This window comes from Sceloporus undulatus, chromosome 2, assembly GCF_019175285.1.
Source record: "Sceloporus undulatus isolate JIND9_A2432 ecotype Alabama chromosome 2, SceUnd_v1.1, whole genome shotgun sequence".
Classification (NCBI taxonomy): domain Eukaryota; kingdom Metazoa; phylum Chordata; class Lepidosauria; order Squamata; family Phrynosomatidae; genus Sceloporus; species Sceloporus undulatus.
This window is the reverse complement of record NC_056523.1, coordinates 8,056,984-8,068,135: the sequence shown is the minus strand read 5'-3', so window position 1 is coordinate 8,068,135 and position 11,152 is coordinate 8,056,984. Positions and strand designations below refer to the sequence as shown.

At 50.4% G+C, this 11,152-nt stretch overlaps 1 protein-coding gene across 1 annotated transcript in view; it reads right to left on the bottom strand.

Annotated features, from left to right (window-relative positions):
• LOC121921855 (zinc finger protein 345-like) overlaps window positions 1-6,406 on the bottom strand; it is a 19,099-nt gene extending 12,693 nt beyond the window's left edge. The window contains exons 1-4 of the mRNA XM_042450487.1: window positions 6,236-6,406; window positions 4,003-4,523; window positions 3,019-3,136; window positions 872-945 (exon numbers count right to left, since the gene is read on the bottom strand). Of these exons, the coding sequence (XP_042306421.1) occupies window positions 872-945; window positions 3,019-3,136; window positions 4,003-4,428 (618 nt within the window). The 5' untranslated portion in view covers window positions 4,429-4,523; window positions 6,236-6,406. The remainder of the gene's footprint in view (window positions 1-871; window positions 946-3,018; window positions 3,137-4,002; window positions 4,524-6,235) is intronic.
• Window positions 6,407-11,152: the final 4,746 nt, after the last annotated feature.

Sequence of the window (11,152 nt, the reverse complement as noted above, 5' to 3'; positions counted from 1 at the left end):
TTGAAGTTTATGGAATACCGTTCAACTGTCCCAATTTGGCTGGGAAAATGCCAATTAATCCTGTTTTGTCCCACTTTTTCAGCAGCTTTTTAAACGTCCCAGTTTCTTTCTTCCCTCCCACTCTCCCCCTTTCTTCTCAGCTAATTCAGGTACTACAGACCAAGTTCAAAGTGCAAAATAAGTTTGATAACTCACTCAGTGTGGGTTAATGGACTATAACTCTGGAGACCAATTCTCAGTCAGTCATGGAAACCCATTGGGTCACCTTCGGCAAGTCACACTCTCTTAGCCTCAGGAGATCACCCCAATAAATCTAGCCAAGTAAACTCCATCATTGGTTTACCTTAGGGTTCTCATAAGTTGGAAACAACTTGAAGGAATACAACAGCAAGAAGAACAACTCAGCAAAAGGGAAAGGAGAGGAGGAGGCCAAATCTTGCCCTTCCCAGTAGACTGGCAAAAGCTACCTGGCGCAACCTCTCTTTGTTTATGTGTAGTTGCTCAGCAATAACCTTTACCATCTTGACCACAGTCTGATATTGCTTAGCCACACATGTCCTGGTTTTCATCTGTGAAATGTTGGAGGGTACGTTCTGGAGTGCTGGAGAGGTAAGGGGACTCAAACCTAGGGATTTTAAAGGTGAGGCAAGGATGGATAAAATCTGTCAGTCTGAATTTCTCTCCCATTCATGTTTTTCAATTCTGATCTTCTCTCCATTGGGAAGATGGAAAAAGTGGAACTTTTTTACACTTTTAAAAAATCTAAAGGAAAAGAAACAAAATTCTCCCCTAGCACTCAGAAGAATGTGATCTGGGGAAAGAGGAACCCAGACTGCTCAAGTCTTCCTGTTCCAGGAATCTTTCTTCTTACATGATCTAGTTCTGGTCCATTGCAAAGAGTAGGAAGAGATGACTGCATCTTTGTTGGTGGCATCATTCCAGCCTCTGTAGGAGAGATCAAGGTAGGGGAAAGCCAGTCATGTACACTTCTATCTGAGGTTACAGCAACAGTCTTGAATTAATATTCACTATGAAGTACAGACACAGCTCAATCAACAAAGCCTCTGACAACAAATCTCCTTTTTTCAAAGTCATTTTATGCCAACTCTGCCCCAATTTCCTCTAGAGGGACAGAGGGGTTAAGATGTGCCATGTACATCAAGGATACATAAAAATTAATGTCTGCATTTCAAAATGAACATTGCCTATGATGTCCAACTCTTGGGTTGAATGGCAATATCTGGCACCAAATGTACAACTGAATGAAAAGCAGTATGAGCAGAGGGACTGCAAGCATATCAGTCAACGATGTCCCATTGCTACCATAAAGGAATCTGGAAGACAGTAACACAAGCCCATAAAATGTACAGCCCAGTGTGGGTTAGTGGTTTCAGTTTTGGACTGAGGACTCTGAGGGATGAAGGTCTGAAACCCTGCTCAGCCATAGTAACCCACTGGGTGAGCTTGGGCAAGTCACACTCTCTCAGCCTCAGAGAAAGGCAATGGCAAAATCCCTGAGAAAATCTTGCCAAGAACAATGGCATGAACATATTCACCCCCAAAATCTCATTTACATGTTTGGAAGGATTTTTTATATATAAATAATATATTCTCTCTCTATCTTGCTGTTGGGTGCCTTCAAGTCATTTCTGACTTATGATGAACCTAAGTTGAACCAATTACGGGGCACTCTTGGCAAGATTTGTCCCGGGAGGAGGACTGCCCTTGCCTTCCTTTGCGGCTGAGAGAGTGTGGCTTGCTGTGAAAGGAGGAATTGGGCAAACATGGGTGAAGGCAGCCAATCACAATTCAGAAAATGTTGTGAAGGGCAGCCTACAGGGAAGAAATGTTACAAAACGTAAGGCTTGTCTTTGTTGGAAGGCAGATTGAAAAAAGGATGCCCTAAAGTTAGGTAATAGATTGAAGTGGGACAGGAACAGACGGTATAGAGACCAGACAGTCAGCTAGAAAACAGTATTGACTGGTGTTGGGGAATTATAAATGACTTACAGTTCAGGTCTTCAATGTCATATCTATTTGTGTCTAAATAAATGCCCACTTTGGTTTTGTTTTACAGCTGTCTGTCTGTTCATATGAAGTCTATCATTTTTCCTGCCTAAGTACAGTACCTTACATTTCTACAAGTTAAAATTCATTTTGTTAGTTTTCACCCAGTTTTCTAATCTATTAAGGTAATTTTGAATTTTGATCCTCTCCTCTGGGAAATTAGCTACTGCTCCTAATTTGCTCTCATCTGGAAATTTGATAAGCAGGCTCTCTACTCCTTTGTCCAAGTCATTGATGAAGATGTTGCCTAGCACTGGGCCCAAGACAGAACCTGTGGGACCCTACTGGTCACTTCTCTCCAGGATGAAGAGGAACCATTGCTGAGCACCCTTTGAGTCTGGCTGATCATTCAATTACAAATCCACCTAACAGCTGCACTGTCTAGCTCACATTTCATGGGGGACCTTGTCAAAGGCCTTACCGATATCAAGATATGCTATATCTACAGCATTCCCTTCATCTACCAAGCTGGTAATTTTTATCAAAAAACCAGATCAGATTAGTCAGGCATGATTTTTTTTCTCAGAAACCCCTGTTGACTTTTTGGAACCATAGCACTCCTTTCTAAATGTTCAGACTCTCATTTTAATTATCTGTTGTAGAATCTTTTCTAGTATTTATGTCAGACTAACTGGGCAGTAATTGTTAGGCTTTTTTTCTTCCCTTTTTGAAGATGGGGACAACGTTTGCCCTCCTCCAGTCTGCTGGGACTTCTCCTGTATTCCAGGCGTTTACAAAGATGATTGCTAGTGGCTCTGAGATTACATCTGCCAGTTCTTTTAATACCCTTGGATGTAGTTCATCTAATCCTGGAGACATAAATTCATTTAGATTAACCAGTTATTCCTGTACTACCTCTTTGCTTAGGGTCACTACAAGTCAGAAATTATTTGAGGGCACACAACAACAGAGAGATCAAGAGGAATCTAGGCAGAGAGTGTTCATCCTTACCTTTCAAGAGGGGCCCTCCATCACATTCCTGCTTGATCTCCCTCTTTTGGGAACTCTGGCTCATGTCCAATGGTGCCTTCTCTGCCACAGAGTGAACTTCTGTCAAGAAATTGCTGACCTGAAACAGCAGTGAGGATTCAAAACATAGGATTTTAAGGAGGAACAGAAAATGCCAAATGTTTTTGGAGAAGAGGCTTGGACTGGTGTGGTATGAAGCATCCATTGACAATCAAGTCAGGAAAAAGCCAGCACCTGATTAGACCTACTTGAAAAAGTTACAAACAAATAAGAGCTCAGCAAAGTGAAATACAATAGGACACTTTTGTCAATACTCGGTATAAGCTTATAGTATAAGCCAGAACATGAACAATTCCATGGAGAGCACAGCAAGAACATCTGAATGCCTGAATAACCCTGTGTTGACTTATAATGGAAATTCTGTCATTGATTCAGTGTAGTAAGTTCATGTGAGTATATATGTGCAACACAATTGTTGGTAATTTCTTATGTTGGGTTTGGAATAAAAATAAAATGAATACAAAAAAGTGAGCAACTATACAAGAGATTCCCCACTTAGAGTGAGAGCTGGCTACTTGTTGTAGTAGGTGAAAGCTCATTCTAATCCTGAACACATCAGGGCCCTACTCTGACACTGTAGTCACCACGGGGGAAACTCTGGTTGTGTGGCAGTGCCAGCAGGAAAACCTGGAACTTCCTTTGAAAAAATGGCACAAAAGGATCACCCACCTGGTTTTAAAGCAGAATAACATTTTTATGAGGCTTCAGAGACTGTGATTCCACTTCATCATAAGATGGATTCTCCACACACTCCTCCTTCTGAGAGCCAAACTGAAGGTACCACATTTTAGCAGAATCCCTTGGGGGGGGGGGGGGCTGTACCTGCTTAAGTCATCAGAGGGTTCAAAACAGAGAGCCCCAGAGCCATCACTTGCTCACTTTTGCACCAGGAAGAAATGTTCTTACCTGCGACTCTTTCTGCTTTTTTGCAGCCTCTTTCTGGCTCAGAAGGAAACCTTCTGCAAGGGCCACAGCCTGGGAACTGGTATCTGCTCCACATTCCCTGACCCACTTCTCCATCTCCAGGGGCAGGATGGTCAGGAACTGCTCCAAGATCACCAGGTCCAGGATCTCAGTTTTTGTGTGGTGCTCTGGTTTCAGCCACTGACAGCAGAGATAGTGAAGTCGGCTGCAAACCTCTCGAGGTCCCTCACCCTCCTTGAAGGAGAACTGTCTGAAGTGCTGGCACTGTATGTCTGAGCTAGCAAGGTCCTCACCCAGGAACCTCTTCTGGATTGTCCTCTCCCAGAATTCCCCACTGCTCTCAGCACTGCGGTCATCAGGGTCTCTTTCTCCTTCAGGAGCAGCTAAGCCTGGCTCATCCATCTTCATTTTTTATGCCAATTAAGCCACCAATAGGATCAAAGATATTCCTCCCCCATCTGTCTCAGGGTAAATATGTTGCTAAGCTGCTGTGATGCAAAATGCTGTAAAACCAAGTAATTACAGTACTGTGTTATTATTAAGTATTCATAGAACACCATCAGTGTACATAGTTGTATTAAGAATTATCCTGGTACAGCTACTCAAAAGGCACCAGATCCTGTCTCATCCTGCAAGCTAAGCAGGGTCAGCCCTGGTTAATACTTGGATGGGATGCCATCAATGAATCCCAGATGCTATAGTCTAAATTTCAGAGGAAAGAACTGGCAAAACTCACTTCTGAGTATTCCTTGACTAAGAAAGCCCTATGAAATGGTTGGGATTTCCATAAGTCAACAGGAGACTTGGAAGCACCAGCACACACACACTCATGCACAAACATGGGAAGAAGACATTTGTGGAGGGCTCTTCCCTGAAAGAAAGGCAGTTCAAGCAGTTCTTTCACTTGAGAATAGAGTGAAAAGCAATTTAAAATCATATCTATTGAAAACAAAAGCAGCACATTATGCTATTACACCCTTTACATTAAATAGCATATTTTCATAGAATCATGAAGTTGGAAGAGACAACAGGGGACATCCAGTCCAACCACATTCAACCATGCAATCAAAACACCCCCGACAGATGGCTATCCAGCCTCTGTTTAAAATCCTCCAAAGAAGGAAAGTCTACCACTCTCTGAGGGAGTGTGTTCCACTGTTGAGCAACTCTGACTGTCAGAAAGTTACTCCTAATGTTTAGGTGGAACCACTTTTCCTGTACCATGCATCTATTGTTCCGATTCTCTGGGGCAGCAGAAAACAAACTTGCTCCATCCTCAATGTGACACACCTTCAAACATTTAAATAGGGCTATCATAAGGTACCACCTCTTAATCATCTCTTCTCCAGGCTAAACATATCCAGCTCCCTAGGTCTCCCCTGATAAGGCATGGTTTCCAGACCCTTCACCATTTTGGACATATTCCAACTTAGAATCGTAAGAATTAGAAGAGACCCCGAGGTCCATCCAGTCCAAACCCATTCTGCAATACAGGAACTCACAATCCAAGCACCCCCTTTGACAGATGGCCATCCAGCCTCTGTTTCAAAACTTCCAAAGAAGGAGGCTCCACCACTCTCTGAGGGAGTTTCTTCCACTGTTGAACAGCCCTTACTGTCAGGAAGTTCCTCCTAATGTTGAGGTGGAATCTCTTTTCCTGGAGCTTTCATCCGTTGTTCTGGGTCCTATTCTCTGGAGTAGAAGAAAACAAGCTTGTTCCATTTTCAATATGACACCCCTTCAAACATTTATACAGGGCTATCATATAACCTCTTAACCATCTGTTCTCCAGGCCAAATATAACCAGCTCCCTAAGTCTCTCCTCATAAAGAATGGTTTCCAGACCTTTCACCATCTTGGTGGTCCTCTTCTGGACATGCTCCAACTTAGAATCATAGACTTGGAAGAGACCCCAAGGGCCATCCAATCCAACCCCATTCTGTCATGCAGGAACTCACAAACCATCCCTGACAGATGGCCCTCCAGCCTCTGTTTAAAAAGCTCCAAAAAAGGAGGCTCCAGCTTGTCCACATGCTTTTTGAATTGTGGTGCCCAGAACTGGAGACGGTATTCCAGATGAGGCCTGACCAGAGCAGAATAGAGTGGCATTATTACTTCCCTTGATCTGGACACTTTTCTACTGTATATATACTGTATATAATAATTTTATACGGTAACAATGATGCCACATTTATCTTCCTATTCATCACATTACCCCACATTCTCTGTTCAGCTGTTCTTTAAGGTCTTATTACATTTCCCACTCATTTGATCAGGCCCACTGTCTCAGCAGTGTCTCCCCCTCCTCCTTGGGGGTCTAGCCTCCCAGATGGACCTCCTCTTCTTTCTTCTCCTGAAGGGTCTCCCCTGGAGGAAGGGAAGGCCCCAGGAAAGAGGGAGATCCCAGGAGGAGGAGGAGGAGGCAAGAGGTCCAAGGTGGGGACTCACCAGATCTCAGGAGGAGAGAGAGAGATATATACACCTCCAGGGAGGGAGAACTCTATTGCTCTGGAGGACTGGACCCCCCCGAAGAATGGGGCCTAGGGAATGAAGGCCCCCGAGGGCCATCCAGTCAGCCCCTTCTTCTGCCCTGAAGGAAGACATGGGGGCCTAGACAGGAAGGGAACCCCAGGGCCATCCAGTCCAGACCCTTCTTCTGCCCTGATGAATACTGGGGGCCTAGGGGGAAGGGAACCCAGGGGCCATCCAGTCCGCCCCTTCTTCTGCCCTGAGGAATACATGGGGGCCTAGGAGGGAAGGGCAACCCCAAGGGCCATCCAGTCCCGACCTTCTTCTGCCCTGAAGGAATACATGAGGGCCTAGAGAGGGAAGGGAACACCAAGGGCCATCCAGTCCAGCCCTTCTTCTGCCCTGAAGGAATCATGGGGGCCTAGAGAGGGAGGAACCCCAGGGCCATCCAGTCCAGCCCCTTCTTCAGCCTTAAGGAATACATGGGGGCTAGAGAGGGAAGGGGACCCCCGAGGGCCATCCAGTCCAGCCCCTTCTTCTGCCTGAAGGAATACATGGGGGCCTGGGGTGAAGGGAGCCCAGGGCCATCCAGTCTAGCCCCTTCTTCTGCCCTGAAGGAAGACATGGGGCCTAGAGAGGGAAGGGATCCCCGAGGCCATCAGTCCAGCCCCTTCTTCTGCCCTGAAGGAATACATGGGAGCCTAGGAGTGAGGGACCCCAAGGGCCATCCAGTCCAGCTCTTCTTCTGCCTGAAGGAATACATAGGGCCTAGCGAGGGAAGGGACCCAAGGGCCATCAGTCCAGCCCCTTCTACTGCCTGAAGAATACATAGGGGCTAGCGGTGAAGGGACCCCAAGGGCCATCCAGTCCAGCCCCTTCTTCTGCCTTGAAGGCAACATAGGCCTAGAGAGGGAAGGGTCCCAAAACGGCCATCCAGTCCAGCCCCTTCTTCTGCCTTGACGAAATACATGGGCCTAGAGAGGGAGGGTCCCCAACGGCCATCCAGTCCAGCCCTTTTCTGCCCTGAAGGAATACATAGGGGCCTGAGAGGGAAGGGTCCCAAAAACAGCCATCCAGTCCAGCCCCTTCTTCTGCCTGAAGGATACAATGGGGGCCTAGAGAGGGAAGGGAACCCAAAGGGCCATCCAGTCCAGCCCCTTCTTCTGCCTGAAGGAATACATGGGGGCCTGAGAGAGAAAGGAACCCAAGGGCCCTCCAGTCCAGCCCTTCTTCTGCCTTGAAGGATCTAGGGGCCTAGAGAGGGAACGGACCCAAGGCCCCAGTCCAGCCCCTCTTCTGCCTGAAGGAATACATGGGGGCCTAGAGGGGAAGGGACCCACGTGCCATCCAGTCCAGCCCTCTTCTGCCTGAGGAATACATGGGGGCTAGAGAGGGAAGGGACCCCGAGGGCCATCCAGTCAGCCCTTCTTCTGCCCTGAAGGAATACATGGGGGCCTAGAGAGGGAAAGGGAACCCCAAGGGCCATCCAGTCCAGCCCTTCTTCTGCCCTGAAGGAATACATGGGGGCCTAGAGAGGGAAGGGAACCCCAGGGCCATCCAGTCCAGCCCCTTCTTCTGCCTTAAGGAATACATGGGGGCCTAGAGAGGAAGGGACCCCGAAGGCCCTCCAATCCAGCCCCTTCTTCTGCCCTGAAGGAATACATGGGGGCCTAGAGAGGGGAAGGGACCCCAAGGGCCATCCAGTCCAGCCCCTTCTTCTGCCCTGAAGGAATACATGGGGGCCTAGAGAGGAAGGGACCCCAGGGGGCATCCCGTCCAGCCCCTTCTTCTGCCCTGAAGGAATACATGGGGGCCTGAGAGGAAGGGACCAAGGCCATCCAGTCCAGCCCTTCTTCTGCCTGAAGGAAGACATGGGGGCCTAGAGAGGAAGGGACCCCCCAGGGCCATCCAGTCCAGCCCCTTCTTCTGCCCTGAAAATACATGGGGGCCTAGGAGGGAAGGGAACCGAGGGCCATCCAGTCCAGCCCCTTCTTCTGCCTGAAGGAATACATAGGGCCTAGAGAGGAAGGGAACCCCGAGGGGGGGGGGGGGCCATCCAGTCCAGCCCCTTCTTCTGCCCTGAATGAATCCTGGGGGCGTAGAGGTGAGGGACCCGAGGGCCATCCAGTCCAGCCCCTTCTACTGCCTTGAGGCATACATAGGGGCCTAGAGAGGGAGGGAACCCCGAGGGCCATCCAGTCCAGCCCTTCTTCTGCCCTGCAATGAATACATGGGGGCCTAGAGAAGGGAAGGGAACCCCGAGGGCCATCCAGTTCAGCCCCTTCTCTGCCTTGAAGGAATACATAGGGCCTAGAGGTGAAGGGACCCCAAGGGCCATCCCGTCCAGCCCCTTCTTCTGCCCTGAAGGAAGACATGGGGCCTAGAGAGGGAAGGATCCCCGAGGGCCCTCCAGTCCAGCCCCTTCTTCTCCCTGAAGGAATACATGGGGGCCTAGAGATGCGGGGCCCCCAAGGGCATCCAGTCCAGCCCCTTTTCTGCCCTGAAGGAATACATAGGGGGCCAGAGGAAGGGAACCAAGGGCCATCCGTCCAGCCCCTTCTCTGCCTTGAAGGTACATAGGGGTATAGAGGGAGGGACCCCAGGGGCCATCCAGTACAGCCCTTTTCTGCCTGAAGGAATACATGGGGCCTAGAGAGGAAGGACCCAAGGCCATCCGTCCAGCCCCTTCTCTGCCCTGAAGGAAACATAGGGCCTAGAGAGGGAAGGGAACCCCGAGGGCCATCCAGTCCAGCCCCTTCTACTGCCTTAAGGAATACATAGGGGCAAGGAGGGAAGGGACCCCCAGGGGCCATCCAGGTCCAGCCCCTTCTTTGCCCTGAGGATACATGGGGGCCTAGGATGAAGGGACCCCAAGGGCCATCCAGTAGCCCCTTCTACTGCCTTGAAGGAAACCATAGGGGCCTAGAGAGGAAGGGAACCCGAGGGCCATCCAGTTCAGCCCCTTCTTCTGCCTGATGAATAATGGGGGCTAGAGAGGGAAGGTTAACCCCAGGGGCCATCCAGTCCAGCCCTTCTCGCCTTGAAGGATACATAGGGGCCTAGAGAGGGAAGGGAACCCCGAGGGCCATCCAGTCAGCCCCTCTTCTGCCTGAATGAATACATGGGGGCTAGGAGGGAAGGGAACCCCAGGGCCATCCAGTTCAGCCCCTTCTACTGCCTTGAAGGAATACATGGGGCCTAGAGAGTGAAGGGACCCCAGGGCATCCGTCCAGCCCCTTCTTCTGCCGTGAAGGAAGCATGGGGGCCTAGAGGAGGGACCCCCGAGGGGCCTCCAGCAGCCCTTCTTCTGCCCTGATGAATACATGGGGGCCTAGAGAGGGAAGGGAACCCCGGCCATCCCAGTCCAGCCCTTCTTCTGCCTTGAAGGAATACATAGTGGCCTAGAGAGGGAAGGGAACCCGAGGCATCCAGTCCAGCCCTTCTTCTGCCCTGAATAATACATGGGGCGTAGAGAGGGAGGGAACCCCGAGGGCCATCCAGTTCAGCCCTTCTACTGCCTTGAAGGAATACATAGGGGCCTAGAGAGGGAAGGGAACCCGAGGGCATCCAGTCAGCCCCTCTTCTGCCCTGAAGATACATGGGGCCTAGAGAGGGAAGGGACCCCGAGGGCCATCCAGTCCAGCCCCTTCCTGCCTTGAAGGAATACATAGGGGCCTAGAGAGTGAAGGGACCCCAAGGGCATCAGTCCGCCCTTCTTCTGCTGAAGGAGACATGGGGGCCTAGAGGGAAGGGCCCCCCGAGGGCCTCCAGTCCAGCCCTTCTTCTGCCCTGAAGGAATACCTGGGGGCTAGAGATGAAGGGACCCCAGGGCATCCAGTCCAGCCCCTTCTTCTGCCCTGAAGGAATACATAGGGGCCTAGGAGGGAGGGAACCCAAGGGCCATCCAGTCCAGCCCCTTCTCTGCCTTGAAGGAATACATAGGGGACTATAGAGGGAAGGGAACCCCAGGGGCCATCCAGTCAGCCCCTTCTTCTGCCCTGAAGGAATACATGGGGGCCTAGGAGTGAAGGGACCCCAAGGGCCATCCAGTCCAGCCCCCTCTTTGCCTGAAGGAATACTAGGGGCTAGAGAGGGAAGGGACCCCGGGGGCCATCCAGTCCAGCCCCTTCTACTGCCTGAAGGAACATAGGGGCCAGAGAGGGAAGGGAACCCCAGGGGCCATCCAGTCCAGCCCCTTCTTTGCCTGAAGGAATACATGGGGGCCTAGAGAGTGAAGGGACCCCAAGGGCCATCCAGTCCAGCCCCTTCTACTGCCTTGAAGGAATACATAGGGGCCTAGAGAGGGAAGGGAACCCGAGGGCCATCCAGTCCAGCCCTTCTCTGCCCTGATGAATACATGGGGGCCTAGGAGAGGAGGTAACCCAGGGCCATCCAGTCCAGCCCCTTCTTCTGCCTTGAAGGAATACATAGGGGCCTGAGAGGGAAGGGAACCCCGAGGGCCATCCAGTCCAGCCCCTTCTTCTGCCCTGAATGAATACATGGGGGCTAGAGAGGGAAGGGAACCCCGAGGGCCATCCAGTCCAGCCCCTTTTCTGCCCTGAAGGAAGACATGGGGGCCTAGAGAGGGAAGGGAACCCCGGGGCATCAGTCCAGCCCCTTCTTCTGCCCTGAAGGGAAGACATGGGGGCCTAGAGAGGTAAGG